Below are 22,180 nucleotides of genomic sequence, written 5' to 3' on the forward strand. Positions count from 1 at the left end.
TGCCAGAAAACCTGACTAAAGATTTCCCCCTCTTAACTGACTTCAGACTGAAATAGCTCAGTTAAGAACCGGTAAATGCAGCTCTCAAAGGAGTTTAGACTACAGTGAAACTTCAGTCCAACCTGCTAACAGGGTATCAGCAAATCATACCATACCCCCAGTAAAGCTGCCACAGTCAAAGCACAACCAGGAGAAAAATAAGCAAGCCTTATGCATACAGCCCACACAAGAAGTCACTCAATAGAACTAAATTTACTTCACTGTATTTTGTACCCACAGAGAACATTTTGGGATAAGGTTCCAAACAAGGCAGCACAAATTTAATACAGTGTCTCCCGTGTCATACCTCTGGCAGCCCTAACTCTACCCTTGAAATCTGATCTAGCCCATCCTGTGCCTGTTTATGAGTTAACTGAAGAATCTGCACAAGACAACTGCCTATATTTTACCACCTTTCCACACAGGTCTTTCGAAAGAATACTATAAAAATAACCTAGCAGTAGGAGCACTGAAATCAACAATACTCTTAACATGTGTTTTTGAATGCAATGTGGAAGGTCAGAACTTAAAATACTTGGAGCCTTGGCATTTGGTCATGCTGCAGCTTATCTTACTGGGTTTTACATCAACACAATTTCACCTTCACATTTAAGCAGATATTATAGCTAGCCAGAGAAACAGCATGATAATATGTACCCTTGAACTTCCATTTCTTCATTCACTTCTGAAATGTGACGTGGCACTACTGCAGCAATCAGCAGGCAGCCTAACATTATGTAAACAGTTTCAAAACCCTGATGGATAGTTTGGAAGAATAAGAACTTTGCAGCCTGGCTAAGCAAAAGCTAAAAACCATTAACAGGTTTTAGAGGAAGGTGGCTGCTCTAGGTTAGCACTACCAAGCTTTTACAAGCAACCTCCACACATCAAACTATCTTATTGCCTCTGTCAACAGCAGGCAATAAGGAGTCAAGAGACATCAGAAACTTTAAGTATCCAAACCACTCTATAAGCAAGTTATGAAGTCATTTCTTCTACCACAGAAGCTGGTTAGTCAGTCTCATCTACCAGGATACCAGGTACATAAACAGTCTATCACCTACTATTTCTTAAGGAAATCACATCCTCCCTCATACACACGCACCAACTGCAAGGCACAAGACCTAAAGAAAGCCTTTAATAAATCAATTTAAAGGGAGACAGCTTATCACGTAAAATGACAACATGGTATTTTTCAGTCAAAATAATCAAGCTACATCATGAGTTTTGCATCAGTGTCTACCATGAAACCCAGGAGAGGTTTTTAAAAATAATTACATGCAAGTAATTATGTTAAATACGATTACCCATCATTAATCATCTCACAGTCATGGGATAACAACCAACACTATTTTGTGATTAAGAGATCAGGTATCAAGTCTTGCTCTTTCAGCAGAGAGGCACTTCAGTGTGATATTTGTGTCATGCGAGGTACTGACTTCTGGCTATCAGCACCAACATCGTATCGTAGTTCACCTTCAGACACCTATACATCACTCTGATAAGTAGAAACATTCTTCACAAACTCTTAAGCGCGCTTACATTAAGCGCGTAGATGGTGTACTTCACCGAGGAACCCGTCCCTATACAGTTTCATTGAACTGAAACGCCACTGTTCTTTGACTTTTATTAAGTTCACTTAGGTTGACCAGATGAGCTTCCCTAAAGTAAACAGGGTTATAAAATATCAGAATGATTTTATCCTTAGGTGCTCAATAGAAACAAATACTTGGTTTAACTAGAAAACTTTAAAAATGACTTTAGATACAAAAGTGTAACAATTATACTGCGCAATACAACTTGATATATCACTAAGCCCATGAAATTAAAGGTTTTTTGCACCATCAAGAATAGCCACAAGTCCTGAACCTCCATTCTTTATGCATCCTTGAACAGAGTAAACCTAAAGTTGGGAATGCTTGGGATTCAAAATACCCTGAGCACATACTAGTGCAACACCACAAAGCATACATAATCCATCGGAAAAGGGAGAACAGGAAAGGTGGGGGAAAATTAGCAAGAATCAGATGGTGCTTTATTATACAAGCATGAAAGTAAGTTCCTTTGGAAAATAACTTCTCGGGTGGACTTCTGGACCAGTGAGGTAGCCCAATGGGAGAGAAAAAAAGTGGAAGCGGAACTTGGTCCCCACGCGTGATACCTGCCGGAGGGTCCCTCGCATCTCCCCGCGCCCCGGCGGGGACGGGCCGAGGCCCAGGCTGCGCGGCCCGGCAAGCCGCCCCCCGTGCGGATGGGGGTCCGGCCCCTACCAGAGCGGGCCATAAAGTGCAGCAGCGGAACACGATCCAGACAAGAGCAATGTAAACAGGTGACTGATATCGGTCTCTTTATCCGCACAGCGGGGAAGCTGAGGAGCCGGTCAGCACCCCCCGCCCAACCCCAACCCACTCGCGGCCTCAGGACGGCGCCACGGGGAAGCGGCGCACCCGCACCACGGGAGACAGGTCCACACCGAGGATCCGCTGCGCTCGGCGCTGAGCCGCCGCCAGGCTCCGGCGGCTCCAGACGCTGCCCCGCACCCGGATGGAGGGGAAGGTGGTGAGGCTGGGGGTGGCCGCCTTCCAGATCTCCTCCAGCGACTTGCCGCCGAAGGGCTCCCAAGCGGCACCCGCCGCCGGGCTGTCCCGCTCGCTGTCCGCCTCCTCGCCCGGCGGGCACAACGCCAACGCCGCCTCTTCCCCACCATCGCAGGGGTCAGCGGCCACCGGTGCCCGCTCTTGCCGCTGCCTCTCCCGTACCCTCCTGCGGCGCCGCCTCCGCCGCCGCCGCTTGGAGCTGCCACCGGCCGTCGCGGCCCGGCGCTTGGCGTCCGCGGCTGGGAGGCGCCGCTTGCCGACGCGGCGGCGGGGTCGCTCCGCCGAGGGCGGCGGCGGGTCGGGGACAACGGCTCTGCAGGAGGCGTATCCGTAGACGTCCTTGCTGCGGAGGATGACCGGGGAGAATTCGTGCTTGAGGCTGCAGAGGAAGTTCCAGAGCTCCGAGTCGGAGCTCATGAACTCCGTGGACTTGGGCATGAAGAGCTTGAGGGCGTCGCCCAACGCCTTGGTGCCGGCGAAGGAGACCTGTGAACGCGAGTACACAACTTTCTCCGCCCCCCCTTCCAGCCCCCACGCAGCAGGCGCCGCTCCGCCGTCGGCCGTCTCCGCCAACACCGCCTGGTCTCCCGCAGCCGCCGCGGCGCTCCCTGTCTCTTGGTTCATCTTCCCGGCTCCCCTCTCCAGCGCCGCCTGCTTCCTACTGCGGGTCATGGAGGCAGAAGGACGGGGCGGGCGGGGTAAAAGATGCTGAGAAGAAAGAGCGGATCAAGGATGAGGAGCCGGCCGCACCTCGGCCGCCGCCGAGCGCCCACCGTCTCACCGCACCCTGGCGCCCTCCCGCCCGGTGGGAAGCGACGATCGATAGCGTACCGTCCGGCACAAAATGGCGCTTTAAAGTCCCAGGCGGGACTGCGCACCGGCCCGCCCTCCCTCCGCGCCCGGCGGTTGGCCCGTTTGAAACGCGTCAGGTGGGCCAAGCCCCGCCCTCCGCGAGGCGGCCATTGGGAGCGTGGCGAGTGCCCCGCGCAGCGGGTAGCGGGGAGCCGCTGGAGCGGCCTAGCGTGGCGCGGCGGGTGGCGAGCCCCAGTTCCTAAGGGGTGTCCCGGCTGGTGCCCCTCAGCCCTTGTGCGGTGTCCCACTTGGTGGCCCCTTTCCTCAAGCAACATGGCCGGTTCCCGCAGGGCTGGCACAACCGCTGCACCGCGTGCGGGTGTCGCACCTTGTCGCAAGGGTCAGGTTCTTCACAGGGTGGTGGCCAAGGATGGATTCTGCCCTGAAATGTGATTGAGTAAGGACTGGGTTGGAGGCTTCGATGGGCAGGGTCCTGTGAAGGAAGAGTGATGAGTGACATGTTAAAAAGGGGTAAACAGACATGAAATGGGGAAGGCCGCCATACATTGTTAAAGGCATCCATTGTCTTGCAGAGGAGTTTTTAACATGAACCTGTAGGTTGGTCATTCAACATCGTAAGTCACAGAATCACAGAACAGTTGAGGTTGGAAGGAACTTGTTGAGGTCGTAGGCTCCAAGCCTGTGCTCAAAACAGGGCAACCTAGAGCAGGTTGGCCCAGAGTCTGTCTAGATGACTCTTGATTATCCCCGGGGATGGAGACTCCTCTCTCTGGTGACCAGTGATATGACATCAGAAAACAGAACAAAGCTTCATCGGGGAAGTTCAGATTGGGCGTTAGGAAAAACTTCACTGAGGGGGTGGCTGGTCACTGGAACAGGTTCCCCAGGGAACTTGTCATGGCACCAACCCTGTCAGAGTTCAGGGAGCATCTCAGTGATGCTCCTTGTCATATGGTTTAGCTTTAGGTCATCCTGCGAGGAGCAGGGAGTTGGACTTGATGATACTTATGGACCCCTTCCAGCTCAAGATATTCTATGATTCCATGATTCCACAACGTGAGGAGCCTGTGCCAGTGCTCAATCGCCCTCACAGTGAGAAGGGGTTTCCTGATGTTCAGAGGGAACCTCCTGTATTTCAGTTTGTGCTCATTCCCTCTGGTCCTGTCCCTGGGCATCAGTGAGAAGAACCTGGTTCTGTCTTTGCACCCTGTCTTCACCTATCTATGTAATAATGAGATTCCCCCTGAGCCTTCTCTTGTCCAGATGGAACAGTCCCAGCTCTCTCAGCCTTTTCTTGTAGGAGATGCGTCATCTCCTTTATCATCTTTGTGGCCCTTTGTTGGACTCTCTCCAGTATGTCCCTGTCTGTCTTTTCTGAGGAACCCAGAACTGGACTCAGTGCCTCATCAGCACTGAATAAAGTGGAAGGATCACCTTCCTCAAGCTGCTTGCCTAACACAGCCCAGGTCATTATTCATCCTCTTTGTGGCAAGGGCACATTGCTAACTCATGTTCAACCTGGTGTCCACCAAGACCCCTGGGCCCTTTTCTGCCAAGCTGCTTTCCGTCTGGGTGACCCCAAGCATGTCAGCCCATTTCTTCAGCCTGTGGACGCTAGAATATTCACAACATTTTGGGGACAAAAATCAAGTCTTTGCATTGGTTCAGCCCTTTGTGAGAGTCAACATCTTGCTGAGTCCACAACGCCATTTCCTCCTGCTTGACACCACTATGTTTGCAGCCTTATAACACAATTTTGTCAGCTGTTGTGAAACCCCGTGTCCCTCTAGGTCATGCTTTCTGATACTTCAGAAACTCTTGGCACAGGGAGAATGTTCCATTAGGTTCCCGCATTGTTTCAATTAAACCAGAGCTCTTTCCACAAGCCAGAACAGCAAGGTGTCAGCAAGGGCAGATGTGGTTTAACCTTCTCTACAAATCCAACTTGGGGTTTCATTAGACTCCTAACTAATTACTTTCTCTGAACATCAGTAAAGGGCGAGAAGTAATATTTTTCTTCATAGATAGTCTTTGTTCTGTAATTAATCTTTCAGTTTAGAATAGGGAAATCTTTTATTCTCAACTCATCAAGAACCTAAATTGGAATGTTTAGAAAGCCAGTCAAATAAGAGGCAGAAATTCTGCATAAGAAATTATTTCTTACTGCCAGTGGAAATAAATGGATTTTCTTTACAGTATAATTTAGCTTCTGTTCATGGAAACTCAAGAATATTAATCCAAATAACCATTTGAAGTAGATATTAACAAAGCCATTTTAAATCTTCATAGGGACAGTCTCGAAGTGCAGCCATATCCTAAACCAACTTTATAGATGACCCATTTCAAAAAACAACTTTCCCCAAACGATGGTGTTAGTACTGTTTTTAATTGGATTAATTTCACAGTGTACTTTAGAGCACAGTCATGCAGTCAGATTGATTTAACTAAGGGAGGTATCCTATAACACAGAGGATAAGAGCCCAGAGCTGGCGGCATTACGGCCAGGCATCTCTTGATCCTGCTGTGCTGCAGTTAATCACACTCTGGCATACAAGTGCCCACTTGCAGCCACGGGGTCATCACAGCTTAGCAAGAGGCTCATCACCTGCAGGACCACAGGAGATGACCTCTGCTCACATTCACAGTGGAGGGAGCTCCCACACTATCAGCCTCAGCAGCTCAGCTGACCAGTGGGTCCTCATTAAACTGCAGAAACCCAGTTGCTTATAATCATTAGCCATAACCTTTTCCCTGAAATCACAGATATTTCTGGCATATGACTAAAAAATCTTTGAGGCAAGTTGGGGAATTTTCACCAAGCAGTAGATGAGTCACTGTAGCTACAAATGAAAAGACGGAATAGCGCATGTGTTTGTTAATCAGCACTTATTCGCTAATTTTACTATTTTGCTTCCAGGATGGACAATACCATTTTAAGGCATGGAATGTAATCTCACTTTTACAATTTCATTATGAGGTTTCTGCAGTGTAACACTTTCATTTTAATACCTTTCAAAGTCATCTCAAGAAAATCCATGGTAATTGGCTATCTTTCAGTAATTTACAGTAGCTCAGTACAGTAATAACGATGATAATAAAAATGAATAATCCTTTGGAAATGTATAGCTCTTCATTTTAATCATACTACTTCTTGTAAGTATTAATTATCATTCATGGTACTCCTGAGTTATGTAAGTAAATATTGCCTTTCTTTAACAGATGAATAAAATGAAGAAGTGGATTAAAATGGCTGGATTAAGATGTATAGACTCTATGACTTAATTTTCTGTAGATCTTAATTTTTCATAATTGTTATTCTAAAAACACAGTGAATGTCTACACTGGAGAAGAGAAGACTAAGAGAAAGATAAGAGAAGAAGGGAAAGGAAAGGAAGGGAAAGGCAAGGGGAAAATATCTGTAATTTTTGTTCTCTTATTTGTTAGCATTCCTTTTCTTTATAGAATTCTTGAGAAGGAGGGGCAAAATACCAAATGATAAATTACTGCAGGGACACTTTATTTTCTTAAATAATTCCTGCCTAGTACTGTAAACCCACCAGTAACTGCTAATTATTTTAACTGCTAACAATGTTTTCTGTACATGTGATCACATCAAGTTTTGAGTCCTGATGAACCCTAAAATCCTGTATATTATGTCACACCACTTCTGCTGCTGGGGCTTTTCCTCCAGCATACTCATGCTCTTCTACCCAGATTAGCAATGTCAGTCTTACTGCCCAATGCCTTTAAAGATAACCACTCTTTTCCAATAGCTTTACCTTGGCTGTTGAGTGGTTGCATTAACTGGGAGCCTGCTGCAGTTAATTTGCTTCCTAAATGTTTTTAGCATACTTTTGGGGAAGTTTGCGTAACAGTGCAAGCATGACTCCACATCCATTCACAACTAAACAAACCAGATGTTACCCAATAATCATCAGGTTCCTGGGTCTGAGAAGTGCCCAAACAAGCACTGGCAAAATTCCTGAAAATACTGTCAAAGATAGACAGAAGCAAATAATTTACAAGAATAATCTCTCATCTAGTTATTAGGAACAAAAAAAAAACAAACAAAAAAAGTGGGATTGCTATGTGTAGGAATTGCAGTTGCAGTCAAAAAGAGAAAGAAGATGTTAGGTATCACTGTGGAAGGGACAGAAAGCAAAACAGCAGACAGCATTCTGCTGAATACAAGTCCATTGTGCCTCCACAAGTCCCGAATACTGTGCATTTCTAGTCTTACCATATCTAAGAGGTTATAGCAATGATATGAAGAAGGGCAGCTAGGGTGATCAGAAATATGCAATAGCTTCTCTATGAAAAAGAGATTAAATAGGCTACAACTCTTCAGCTTAAAAAAACAGCTGAAGAGTTGTATGAAAAAGAGATTAAATAGGCTACAACTCTTCAGCTTAAAAAAACATATGGCTGAGGAAGATGATAAAGGTTTATTAAAAACTGTGATAGTATAAAAAATATAGATAAGAAATTATTGTCTTAGTTTTTGTAATCCAAGAATGACAGGGAAACACATGAAGCTATAAATCAGAATACCAAAAAGACATACTTTTTTTCCCAGGTAACTCATAATTAGTCTGTGGGCTTCATTTCCCAGCAAAGTTCCCTAAATGGAAAAATGTACCCCAGTACTGAATATAAAGGAGAGCTGATCAAGAAGGTATTGCAGGGATTACAGAGCTCACCATTCAAAATGACTAGACATGAATGGGGAAAAAAAAAAAATCCATCAAGAACTGTTGTATGTGAAAACCAAGTCTAGCACCTTGGGATTAGAAAGCCCCTAAACCAAGGGCTGAGAGAAGAAAAGAGAATATACAGGAGGAGATAACCCTCAATATCTGCACTGTTCTAACTCCCTACCCTTCCTCTTCAGCCTCTAACAGACAAGGACACTTGACTAGGTGGACCCTGGAGCTGGCCATCATGGCTGGTAGAACTCTACAACCTGTTAGAAGACAGAAGAGAGCAACCACAGGAATAAAACATAGTATTTCTTTCCCAAAGCTTTATTCTTGCAAGAGCTTGAAGAAGCTGGAAGAGGATATTCTAGGACTAAAAGGCAATGAAGCATTTGCAGAGGAAGAAACACAGAGGTTACAGAGTCCATATGCAGCCAGGAGCCACACTCAGGCAGAAGCCAACGAGGATGCAATCTGAGGTAAAGTGTATTCCACTGGCTGTGATTATTGCATGCTCATTTTTTCACTTTGTTCATAGCCTCAATACACACTGTCAAAATGGTGACTGACTACTTGCAGAGGGGAAGAAAGGATATTTTTTTAAATAAGCCTTTTATTTCAATAGCATTTGTTGACAGTGTTTGGGAGAGGAAAATAATCTCTAACATATTTTAGCAGAAGATTCTGATACATTCAAAAACCCCCTGAAGCAATAGTAAAAATAAACACAATGAAGCATGCTTTGTGAGATACAGAAAGCACTCCTAGATTTTTTAGCAGAAGCTGTTTAACATTTGTTTCCACATTCTAGGAAGTAATCTGTATGTGATGCACATAACCATGCAAAGTGTGCAGCATTTATATCATTATTGCCCTGTTATTAATATATGCTGATGAAAACCATGCTGGTGGTCACTGCAGTCTTGAGGGTCAATAATCGTCCCTTGGTGTAATATGTTACAAGGTCCTTGGTTTATGTATCCAAAGTGAAATATTTTCTTCCTAAACCTGTTTTTATTTCAGCTTTTTCCCCCCCTCTTATTCCCTTCATTTACAGAATCATAGAATCATAGAATAGTTAAGGTTGGAAAGGACCTTAAGATCATCTAGTTCCAACCCCCCTGCCATGGGCAGGGACACCTCACACTAAACCATGCCACCCAAGGCTCTGTCCAGCCTGGTATTGAACACTGCCAGGGATGGAGTGTTCACAACTTTCTTGGGCAACCCATTCCAGTGCATCACCCTTACAGTAAAAAACTTCCTCCTTATATCCAATCTAAACTTCCCCTGTTTAAGTTTGAACCTGTTACCCCTTGTCCTGTCACTACAGTCCCTAACAAAGAGTCCCTCCCCAGCATCCCTATAGCCCCCCTTCAGATACTGGAAGGCTGCTATGAGGTCTCCATGCAGCCTTCTCTTCTCCAGGCTGAACAGCCCCAACTTGCTCAGTCTATCTTCATATGGGAGGTGCTCCAGTCCCCTGATCGTCCTCATGGCCCTTCTCTGCACTTGTTCCAACAGTTCCGTGTCCTTTTTATGTTGAGGACAACAGAACTGCACACAATACTCCGAGTGAGGTCTCACAAGAGCAGAGTAGAGGGACAGGATCACCTCCTTTGACCTGCTGGTCACGCTCCTTTTGATGCAGCCCAGGATATGGTTGGCTTTCTTTCATCGACCAACACCCCCATAGAATTATAGAATGGTTTGGGTTGAAAGGGGCCTTAATGATCATCCAGTTCCAACCCACCTGCATGGGCAGGGACACCTTTCACTCATCTGGGTTCTCAAAGCACTGTCCAACCTGGTCTTGAACACTGTCAGGGATGGGGCAGCCACAGCTTCTCTAGGCAGTCCACCTAGACCATCTCTTTAACTACCCATGTTGACTTTGATTGCATTATGCTTCCAAATCTATCTTTTCTACCCAGAAGATAGTTTAGCTGATGTTAAATTTACTATAGACAAGGTAGCAATACTTTAACTGTGCTTTCTTTGGAAAGCCAATGCAAAGTGAGAGTCATGGTGGTCGCCACAATTGGTCTTCTCTGATTAAGCTAATAAGGTGAGAAATCAAATGGGGGAAGTACATAATAGAGCATGCAGGTCTTGGAAACTGAATATGCTAGATCAGGAGGAAAAACTTCAATATTCTTAAAGTAAATGCTTCCAGAATGAGTTTATTTCAGGGTACCTATTCCACTTTTTTCTCTGTTCCCGCCTATTTTATTCTAGGACAAATTCCAGATGGAGCTTCAGAAGGAGGATGCAGCTTTGCAGGTCTCAGGCTGCAGGGAGTGCTTGGGGCCTCTCACTGGGGTGGGGGCAGCAGGAGATGGTCTTTAAGCCTGCAGACATGCATCATTAAGAATCTGTCAGCAGGTAAAGGAGACGTGAGAGGATTTCACCAGACTGCAGCAATGTGAGAAAAAAAGTGTTTCTACTGTAAGGTGATTGTACATTTGACCAGGTTGCCCAGAGAGGTTGTGGAGTCTCCATCATGTACAGGGGACAGTCCTGAGCATCCTGCTGTAGCTGGCCCTGCTTTCAAATTGGGGTTGGATTAGATGATCTGCAGAGGTTCCAGCCAACCTCCACAATTCTGTGATTCAATGATAACATTTTTGGGGGTTGGTTTGGTTTTAGTTTGGTTTGTTTTTTTTCTTTTTTTTTTATATAATTTTCTTTTAAATTCTATTTTCTGCTGGTGTAATTTATGCTGGAACGTTCTCCTTCTATTTCTTCATTCACTTTCTCTCTAAAATATGCTTCCTGCTGTACATTCTTCAAAAGATAATCCTCGTTCATAAAACAGGAAGATGATCTGGACTACTTTCTAATACTGGTATGTTTTTAGTCGAAACTCTGTATTATCAAACGTTTAAAATGGGTCAGTCTAGTACTGCTTTCTGAATATAATTCCAACATAGGAAATATGTTGCTCAAGAATATAGTTCTCATACATAACAGACCACGTCATCTTGTAATATTGATCACAGTGTTTCCTGAGACACTCTATTTAAAGCACTGAGACTATTAAAACAAATGTGAATGTCATTCATTTCTGTCAAACCAGACAGTTTTTAAAGCCTACTAGCAATTATTTAATACCCTTATTAATTAAATCTTATTTTTTGATACTGAGTGTTGCTGAGCTTGTCAGTTCAAAAATTCTTTTCATGATACACTCAAGCCTGTGCTTCCATTTTCCTTCCTACCAGATTCACGCACTACCAGATGAGCTGACAGTAAAATTCACTCCAGAACAGTGGGAGCACACAATTGATTTTTCTTTTTTGTTGAACTTGCCACAGGATACAATGCAATGTTTATATTGGATTTATGTTTTATGCTGGCCTAGGGACGACACGGTATGTGATCCAGCATAAAGTTCCTGGAGAGAAAGTTACCCTTCAAAATGCTTTGAATTAATTAGACTGAGGGAGTTGTTACCAGCTCAGCTTTGTGTGTGGTATGGATGTGGCTTTATTAAATGGATACTTACAGCAGCTTTACTGTGTCACTGGACTTCTTAGTCAGGCTCGCTCTTATTTATTCTCTCTCTGCACATGAATCTTGCAGACCTTTTTCCTCGCTGTGTTTGTTGTAATGGAAAGTGACTGAAAGTGATTCTTTTTCAGGCCCTTGTCACTTTCACAGGGCAGAGGAGTGTGAACTTCAGGCACCTTAAGTGGAAAAGGATCTTGATCTCTTTTGTTTCAGCGAATGTTGTAAGCACTCAATTATAATGCAGATGTTGGCTGTTAGCATTAACACCTCCTTTTGAATCTCTCTTTTGTTCCTTGTTAGGCATGGGCTTCAAAAGCCTGGAAAGCTTATCTCTGCACTTCTCAGTTCCTCCTGCAAACGGACCTCTGCCCTGCTGCAGAGGAGCAGTGGGTTTCAGTGGCTCACAGCATTGTAAGCCGGCACAGGAAGCCCGGCTTAGGGAGCAAAGCAGGGGCCGGCTCACTTGGGATGAATTTCATTACTAAACTGAGATCCTGCCCTGACTCGAAACCTGCTGGAAGTATGTTCCTATTACTTTTAGTGGTATAATTTTCTATTCCTTGAATGATTTTCAAATGCCATTTTAGGACAAAATGCCTGAATTGTGATTTATATTAATTTCCCCAAATATTCTAATAATTTATAGTTTGGTAACACTTGGTTGGTAGTATTCCTTATACTCTATTTAGAACTATTGTGAATTCATGTCAGCACAGAACTAAACTGGGTAATTTGAATACATTAATTATTTTGACCATTTTCAGAAATATTGTTATAAAGAATAAAAATAGATTGAAAATACCTTGAGAACTGGGCTTTCAAATTGTTCATCTTAAAATGAAATAAAAGATTTGCTATAGCTGTAGATACTCTTCATTTCGATACAGACACAGATACTAGCTAAGATTTTGACCCTGTACATGATCTGCATTATTATAAAGCCTTGCCTCAAAAGGCAATAATATTCAAGGCAAGTTCATCCTTGGTGACCCTGGAATGGCTTCAGGTGGATGAGTAGCTCATTTACCAGTATTTTAAAATTGTCTTTCAGAAATGCAGTGAATTACTTAATGCGTGTATTCTCACAGAGGGGTATGAATGCCATCAACCAGCAATTGCATTAAATACTTTCCAAAATATTCAAGTGCCCCAAACTTTCATTATAAAGTGAAAAAGTTACCAAAGTGAACAGATCACCCACATTCGATCCCCATTCCCCTCTGCTACCCTTGGAAGGCTCTTCCAAATAAGAAATGGTAGTGGTTTAATCTTTTGCTAATTTAATTAAACCCATGCCAAACCCTAGTGTTGTCACTTGCTCCAGTTTGAGTAGCATATTTCAGTTTATTTTATACTGGCTCACATTCAATTTAAGCTCAATGAACCATTGTTGCTCACATTTAAGAGTACCCATGTAACAGTTACCACGGGTTCAATTAAAACCATCTAAGTAAGCCAGAATTTTCACTGTTCGTTGGCATTCTGTTACATCTGCTTTTCGAGTCCTAAGATTTTGACACTAGGAGCCTAAATTTAAAGTCCCAAAGTATTTTCCAGAGGGAGGTGCTAAATGCTTAGCATTTTCAGTTCATGGCCTAAGCCATTATTCCCTTGCAGGGAATGAGAACTGCAAATGTCCCATCACTTTGGGAAAATGTGGTCGTTATTAGAAGTGCAAATGAAGATTCCAGAGTCTAACCTCATGTTCAGTCTGAAACAAAGACTGGTGTCTTTAATCTCTGGACTGTAGCAATGGAGTGTACACATCATAACAGAGAAATACCACATTTATCCTGAGCATTACATATTACATGTGCCAGAACTATTTTTCCTTTCATATTCCTCATACTCTCCATTCCTTTTCTAGCTTCTTCCTGATCCAGATTCTTCCTGACTGTCCCTCCCTAACTGAAGGCTGAATCATTGAAATTCCTATTCATTTGCTTCCTGCTAAAATGAGCCATTATTTCCAAACTCACCACTTCCTCCCAGTTATAAAGATATGTTACAATACAGGTTTGCTTTGTTTGCTGTGTGTTCTATTTTGTCCCACAATGGTTACAGAATTAAACAATTCAGATACAAAGTGAATATGAGAATATTCATATCTTCATGTGTACATGCCATTTACAATAGCAAAGGAAAAAATAAATCAGGAAAGAAACGATAAACTGAAAAGCTAAGGTTCTAGGACTAATGTAGAACTTACGAGTAACGAAGAGCTGAAAATGTTTGCCAGGTGCAATCTGTATTTGCATGAAATTTGGAGGGGGAAAAAAATCTACAGTCTGTCTGACCAAAGCAGAGAATGACTTCCACAGGTGGCAGGCATTTCCTAGCAGATGGCTGTTGCACCAGGAGAGGTTAAAATACATGAAGATGGACAGTTGGACAGATAGAGCAGTGGAAGGATTAGAAAGGGATTAGAAAATGAGCAGAGAAAGAAAAGTAGATTGCAAGGAAATGGCTCACCTGATGGCAAGCTAAATCAGACCCATTTTAAATCACTAAAGGGTCTGATGCAGGCTAGCTGTCAGGGTGAATGCAGGCATTTTATCTATTTATCTTTACTGATTTAAAAAAAAAAAAAATGACTAGTTTAGATGGGAATCCTCTGGGAGTCCTGATTACAGTGAAATTAATTCTATCACAGGTAGGTATGTTTTCAGTCAAAACCAATCATTTCCTTCAGCCAGTCTCTTATTTAAATTAACCACCACTGGTTAAGAGATACCCAGAGCAGAAGTGGAGACATCTGTAACAAAATTAAATTGGTCATTGCTAAATCAGCTTAGCTCCTGTACAGCCTTCTCCTGCCCCTCCTCATGGACTATCTGTGAGTACATTAGATTTCCTAAAGTCACTCATTATTCCATATTTTTGGTCAAATCCCTAGTTACTGCCACTTCAAACAGCATCTCCATGTTCTGATACAGAGACGCACCATTTGGGTATTGCTAGTAAAAGAAGGCATTATTTTCACCAGTATGACATGTGCTGATACTAAAGATGAATTAACCTAGAAAAACTAGGTAAAAGAGTTTTCACTGGGAAACCATTTGGATACACAGCTCCTTAGAGCTACGTGTCTGACTTCTACCACTCCCATTATCACTCTTCAACGCGGTTGTCTCAAACTATGGCTAATACAGTGTAGGATTCCTTTAGTATAATACATTGGCACTACTGCATTTTGTAGAGCTGACTAATCATGCACTGGTATCAAAAAATGAGCCATGGTCTCCCAGAAATGCTATAAACCCTGAGCTGTTGCTTACTTTGCATTTATCACCAGAAGTAACTACTCTGAAAAGTCTGATGTCTATGGCAAGATAAAATCTTTTTGAAATTTTGAAAATATCTCAGGACAAAGAAAACTCTTCTGCCCAAGCTTGGAATTTGACATGAAAATATACTCCATGTCTAACAGTTTCTGCATTTGAGATGCAGAGCTCTGTAAGGTGACAGGAGGTTCTGGAAGCAGCACTGGTAGGGAAAGAGGGCAAGAGCTGAGGATGACAGTGATGCAGGCAGAAGCACTGCCTCACCAAAGAGGTGTCAGCAGGTTGACTCAGCAAGTCTGGATGAGGAGCAGGTCTGGAGGCTGTGATCAGAGCCAGCATCAGGCAGGTCTGAGGCCAAGCCAGGCAGCCGCGTCAAACCAGGGAGCCAAGGTGCAGGTCCAAGAGGAAGTGCAGACACAGCTACGGCCCAGCTGCGAGGTAGCGCAAGCAGCACCAGGCAAAGGAGCATTAACTGAAAAGCAACTCCCAGGGGAGGGAGGTCAGGCCCCCTCTATTCATTTCTCTCACAACAGCGTGTACCACTGAAGAGGCTGAGCTTGACTCAGCCAGCCAAACTCCTTGGAGTTAACTTAATACAGTGGTGTACTAGGATAGACCAAAGGTCTTCTGTGATAGTGGCCAGCTGTAGAAAAGAACTAGCTTCACCCTCTTTGGTTTGTTCTGTAGGTCAGGCACTCTCACTGAGTAAGAAGCTCTGCTCCTAGCTGTCTTCCTCTGTATTTTCTATTCCCCTAACACCCACAGCACCGCTATGGCTGCAGCCCTCAGTGCCCACCACCACTAGCACCAACATGGTGAGAATTGCCACCACCATCTTTTGAAGTTTCATCTCTCATTATGTTTGGGAACTGCTGCACCCAACGCCTTAGTACAGCAAAACCTACAAATCATCACCTGAATAAATAGCTCTCACCATTCCCCAATTTTCCTGTGCCCCCAGGGGCTATCTGGGTCAGCCTTAGTTATGTGCATCACTAACCTTCTCAGCTACTGCTTCTCCTGTCCTTCCACCTATTGCCTCTTTTTTTAGCACAAACAAAACCTATTCATCTTTCATTTGCTCTCTTTATAATGTTTCTTTACATGCAGTTTCCTTCTGCTTTCAGTCTGTTTTCATTTTCCTCTTTGTCTCTTTTATTTTATTTTTCATTCACCAGTCACCAAACCATGTCATTCCTTTCCACTTGCCTACAGGCAAAGAATGAGTTGCGTTTTATCAGAGTGCACCTCTTGGCTCATGCCACTTGATGTGGTTAGGTGGTGGTACTGGCGGAGGTTCAGCCAGCAGTGGTAAAAGTGCTGCAAATTCATCTACAAGGTGGGAATTGTGTAGTGCTGTGGTGGTGACCCTCTTTTCTTTCTCTGTGCAAGTGTTGTGAAGTTGCGAGAAAAAGAGCTCCACTCTACTCATACATGCCTCCATGTCCCTGTTTATGCTCGATGCTGGGGGAGAGCAGATCCTCTGACCACAAGTGGTGGCCGGCAACTGGGCTAGCACCCACATTAGGTGGAGTGATTCTGTTATTGAGCAATTGAGAAGCCACAAAGTAGCCATGACTGTGCTCAGGCTTCCCCTAACCCATGTGAATGTTTAGCATTGACATCACCTGCCCAAGAGCAATGTGGGTCTCCTGTGCAATGAAGAAAGTCTGGCAACCAGCAGCTGGAACTTAGGTTAATCTGGAAAGAATTGCAAAGAGAATATGAAGTGTTTTCAGGAGACCTAAGAAAGGCTAAAAGCAATAGTCCAGAACCTGTTTATGAAGAAATAAACAACATTACAGTACCACAAATTCATAGCCTAAATGTATTCAGTGCACAGCACAAGGCAAAAGGCATTATGAAGAAGAGATCAAGAGGGAAACTGGTGGTGAGGTCCTGGCACAGGTTGCTCAGAGAAGCTGTGGCTGCCCCATTCCTGGCAGTGTTCAAGGCCAGGCTGGATGGGGCTTGGAGCAACCTGGTCTAGTGGAAGGTGTCCCTGCCTATGGTAGGGGGTTGGAACTGGATGAGCTTTAAGGTTGCTTCCATCACTAACCATTCTATGGTTCTATGGATGTACTGCAATGGGTTAGCCAAAAATGTGCAGTTTCATCATTCGTTTTTGGAAGGAACATTTGTAGCTGCTGTGGGTGAAAACACACTTCACAAACGTTGTACAAAGGTTGAGATGCCTCTGAATGGCTGTCCCCTTCCTTGCACTGCAATAGCAACTGCTTGGAAAGCACCATAGCAGTAGTTTCAGATAGCCAGCAGTACACATTACTATCATCCTTTTGTTAAGTAGTATTTGCATAGTGTGCATAGCATTCCTGAATAAGACTAGTCATAGCCAGCCAGTGAGGGGCAAATCCTTTCTGTGCTTGCATTTGAATTCATTGGCTTTGGTGCACCACTGGACTGCATGTTGAGAGTATCTCTTCTGTAGCATCATTCTGCCTGTACTCAGCACTGGTGAGACCACACCTTGAATACTGTGTTCAGTTCTGGGCCCCTCATTACAAGAGGGATATTGACGTGCTGGAGTCAGTCCAAAGAGGAGCGGTGGGAGTGGCAGAGGGTCGAGAGCACAAGTCTTAACGAGGAGTGACTGAGGGAACTGGGGTTGTTTTAGTCTGTGAAAAATAGGTTTATGGCAGAGAAAAATCACTAGTGCATTGGAAGGACAAATGGAAGACAGTTATGTGCAGTCTCTTGTAATACAAGACCTAGAAGGCATAAAATGTAATTCTCAGGTGGCAAACAAAAGGGATGCTTTTCTATGCTGTGCATAATTAATTTGTGGAACTAATTGCAAGATGTTTCAAAAACTTACTTGATTCAAAGAACAATTAGACAAGTTCATGGCTGAAAATAATCTACCAGGCACTACTAAAGAAATCATACTTCAGGATCAGTCTTTGGTCTGGATGTGCTAGTGAGAAGCCTGGTTGTTTCCTCCATATTAAGCCCAGAGGCTAGCCTGGAGATGCTGATCCTCCTCCAGGTACCTAGAGCTGCTGTACTGATGAGGTTGAAAATAATAATTAACATTACAAGGCTAGATAAAATTACAGTTCTGAACGATACTGCAACTGGGTGGACTTAATTTGAGGGTGGGAATCATGGCAGAGACAGAGGCCCAGGCTTCCCCTTTAGCATGTGAAATCTAAACCCTACAAGGAAACTTGTGTTTTTTGTTTACAAACTTTGCACTTGTTAATTTAAAAAGGAATAAATATTGGTAAAAGGCATCTGTCATGATTGCTGTACCTATAAGCCTTGGGGGGGGGGGGGGGGGGGGGGGGGGGGGAAGAATAAAAAGGGAGATTCTTAGCATAACCATTTTTAAATGGGAATATGTTAATATAAGGTGGTATGTGCTGAACAACATAGTTTAATAAGAGGAAATAGAAACCTGGCAGTCTGATTAAAATATCCAACTTGTCTTGTCTTAGTGCAGCAAGTGAAGGATGTAATCACATACTTTAGCCATAGAATCGTAGAATAGTTAAGGTTGGAAAAGACCTTAAGATCATCTAGTTCCAACCCCCCTGCCATGGGCAGGGACACCTCACACTAAACCATGTTATCCAAGGCTCTGTCCAGCCTGGCCTTGCACACTGCCAGGGATGGAGCATTCACAACCTCCCTGGGCAACCCATTCCAGTGCCTCACTACCCTCACAGTAAAGAATTTCTTCCTTATATCCAATCTAAACTTCTCCTGTTTAAGTTTTAACCCGTTACCCCTCGTCCTGTAACTACAGTCCCTAACAAAGAGTCCCTCCCCAGCATCCCTATAGGCCCCCTTCAGATACTGGAAGGCTGCTATGAGGTCTCCATGCAGCCTTCTCTTCTCCAGGCTGAACAGCCCCAACTTTCTCAGTCTATCTTCATATGGGAGGTGCTCCAGTCCCCTGATCGTCCTCATGGCCCTCCTCTGCACTTGTTCCAACAGTTCCATGTCCTTTTTATGTTGAGGACAGCAGAACTGCACACAATACTCCGAGTGAGGTCTCACGAGAGCAGAGTAGAGGGGCAGGATCACTTCCTTCGACCTGCTGGTCACGTTCCTTTTGATGTAGCCCAGGATACGGTTGGCTTTCTGGATCTAAGTTAGATATTGAAATGCTCATGGAAAATGCATAACTCTTCAATTAAAGAAAAAAAAAATGTGGCCTTCTAGTTTCAGATGCTCTGTGTTTGTTTAAAATATGCTAAGGCAGATACTGTGCATGGCCCAGGATGTCATTCTTGGATTTTCTCATGCACTGATGTACTTTTCTATTTTCTAAGCATTAGCTGTACTGAGGTAAGTCCTAGTTTTGGCTGTAACAGTTATTTTATTTCCTAGTAGCTGGTGCAGTGCTGTGTTTTGGCTTCAGTCTGAGACCAACTCTGATAGCACACTGATGGTTTAGGTGTTGCTAAGTAATGCTTATCCTGACTAAGGGCTTTTCAGTCTCTCATTCTCTACGAGTGAGGAAGGGCATGGGAAGCTGGGAAGAAGCAGAGACAGGACACCTGACCCAAACTAGCCAAAGCGGTATTCCATACCACAGCACGTCATGCTCAGTATATAAACTGGGGGCAGTTACCCAGAAGGGACCGATTGGTTTGGGCTGGGTATTGGTCAGTGGATGGTGAGCAATTGTATTGTGCATCACTTTTGTTTTCTGAGCTTTCATTTCTCTTGTTTCCTATTACTATCATTATTGTTATTGTTGGTATTTTTCCTATTATCACTATATTACTTTATTTTAGTTATTAAACTGCTCTTATCTGAACCTGTGGGTTTTACATTCTTCCAGTTCTCCTCCCCATCTCACATGGGCTGGAGAGTGGAGAAGGAGAAGATGAGGGATGAGCAAGGGGCTATGTGCTGCTGAGTTACCAGCTGGGTTTAAATCATGAGAAGTAATACGAGGAAATTCTTCTGGATCTGCTACAAGCAGGAATAATATTAAAGGCCAGCAGTGACACGCTCATCACACTTCACCCAAGATAAATGGACATCAGGATCCACAGAAAGCAAAGGGAGAACAAGACAGATACTACCCTGAAGAGATGCTTGTCACTTCCTTGAAGATTTTTTGACAGAATAGGGGGCAACTAAGGACAGGTTCTGTATGTATTTGCTTTGGTACCTGTGGGAAATATTGGAAAATCCTGGAATTGGGCATCCTGTCTGCCAGCACAGGTTGATATGTCCTGGGCCATCCACCTGTGCACAGTAAACATCCCTCCACTGAATGTTGCTCAGGCCACCCTTAGAACACCGTGCTTCAGTTAACGCCAAACAGCTGCAATCCAGTTTAAGTTCAGTGTACACAATTTGTAGCTAGTTGCAATTCCAATAAGATAAAATTATTATATTACCATTAATAATTTTATTATTAATTATATTAATATTATTATGCTATTACTACAATAAAATTATTATAAAATAATATCAAGATTATTTCATGAACACTGAATTTGTTAACAAATGGATTTGGTTGTGTGGCACGGGGCTGTATGAGCACTTGCAAAAATTGCAAGGCATTGAATCCAAACCATAAAATATCTACCTACCTTAAAGTGTCATAAAACAAACACCAGTCAAGCAGTAATAAGACAACTGACTGGAAAGGAACAGGAATATGCCCTCCACATTGCACAGTGCTGAATTCCTCTGCAGTCCAAAATGCCATCATCTGGATTCTTACCATTCGTTCCTGCAAGGCTGTGAGCAGAAGACATTCCCTGTTTGTGTTACCATCCCTGCCCAGCCCATATGAGTCATTTACCTCCTGGCTGCCTGTTGTACATCACTGACGCCTTAACCTCACCTCCATGCAAAAATGTCTTCCTTCTCCTGATAGGTACTTTGGAGGTCACTGCATGCAGCACCAATACTGATGACATTGGCTTCATGAGTGCTGTAGGCAGAATCACCCTGCCCCTGGCCCAGCTGGACCACTGCAGAGTGGCTGAGCATGGTAAGACCTGCTCCCCAGTGCAGGACAGCTCATCTGCCTGTGCTGTCCCTGTGTTTGGCAGGAATGGATTGAAGGCAGGAGCATGCCCATGTAGAAAGTCCTTGTAGAATATTTGGAACAGGGTGCCTAGGGAAGTCGTGGCTACCCCATCCCTGGCAGTGTTCAAGGCCAGGTTGGACAGGGCTTGGAGCAACCTGGTCTAGTGGAAAGTGTTCCTGCCCATGGCAGGGGGGGCTGAACTGGATGAGCTTTAAGGTCTCTTCCAACCCAAACCATTCTATGATTCTATGATTCTGTGACTCCATGTCAGCAAGCTACACCCACTCCAACCAAACCAAGCCAAATGGCAGATATTTTCTCTTCCTAGAGGGAAACAACCAGCTTCTCTGCTTTCCTTTTTTCCTTTCCTTTCTCTGCGAGAAAACAAACTTTACAGCAGGCTTTTCTTCAGCTTAAGCCCACCAAGTGAGCGCCCAAGAGCTCTATCTCCCAGCAGACAATTGCACTGAGGCTGACAGTGCCAGCTCTTCCTGTAGGAATTAGACTGTTGTGTCCTCACAAGTATTTGGGGTTTCTTCCTGACCACTGATGGGGCAAGACCACTTAGCAAATAAGCAAATTTGCTTAGCAAATCTGGTCTCTCTCCCATGGCCAGTGACTAAGAATGAGGAGGAAGTGAGGGCCATGCCACCACCAGTTCCAAAGGGTCAGTTCATGCTTCTACCTGCCCATATAGATTTTCCAGAAAACTTTTTAATCCAATGAGGCTTTTCTTTTTTCTTTTTTTCTTTTTTCTTTTTTTGTATTTTCTAAATGTATTTAAAACTTACTAATGGAGGTCTAACTTTTAAAATTTCCATCTTTCAACTTCAAGCTAGAGATTTCATAAAATATTCAATTTGCCCCAGAAAAGCCTGGTGTTGAAACCAATTAATATTGCTGACTGCATACCATTCTACTTCATAGTGCTCCCCAGAAACTGTGAGTTCTCCTTTTTTAAATATCATTTCCCATAAGTCAGCATGCAGTTCTACTGGCGTGCTTTTCTTTCTGTTGGTTTTTTTTTTTTGATTCAATATAACTTGATCCCCTTCTCATGTTACTGGAAAAGTATTTATGTTTCAGAACTATTGGGCTTCTTTTACTGAGTTTGATAACATTTGCTGTACCCCTTTTGCTAATATCTTGACTAGAATCTTTTCATCTGAATTTAGTAACTTCTTTGTCCTGTACTCTACTTTCCTGTGTTAGGGA

At 43.8% G+C, this 22,180-nt stretch overlaps 1 protein-coding gene across 1 annotated transcript; it reads right to left on the reverse strand.

Annotated features, from left to right (window-relative positions):
- Window positions 1–1,652: 1,652 nt before the first annotated feature.
- Window positions 1,653–3,482, reverse strand: CCDC71L (coiled-coil domain containing 71 like). Its single transcript, XM_062638294.1, has one exon. It carries the CDS (start codon window positions 3,306–3,308, stop codon window positions 2,457–2,459), a length of 852 nt encoding a protein of 283 aa, XP_062494278.1. The 5' UTR covers window positions 3,309–3,482; the 3' UTR covers window positions 1,653–2,456.
- Window positions 3,483–22,180: the final 18,698 nt, after the last annotated feature.

This window comes from Pezoporus occidentalis, unplaced genomic scaffold, assembly GCF_034315485.1.
Source record: "Pezoporus occidentalis ecotype Australia unplaced genomic scaffold, CSIRO_AGI_Poc_V1 ctg56, whole genome shotgun sequence".
NCBI lineage: Eukaryota > Metazoa > Chordata > Aves > Psittaciformes > Psittacidae > Pezoporus > Pezoporus occidentalis.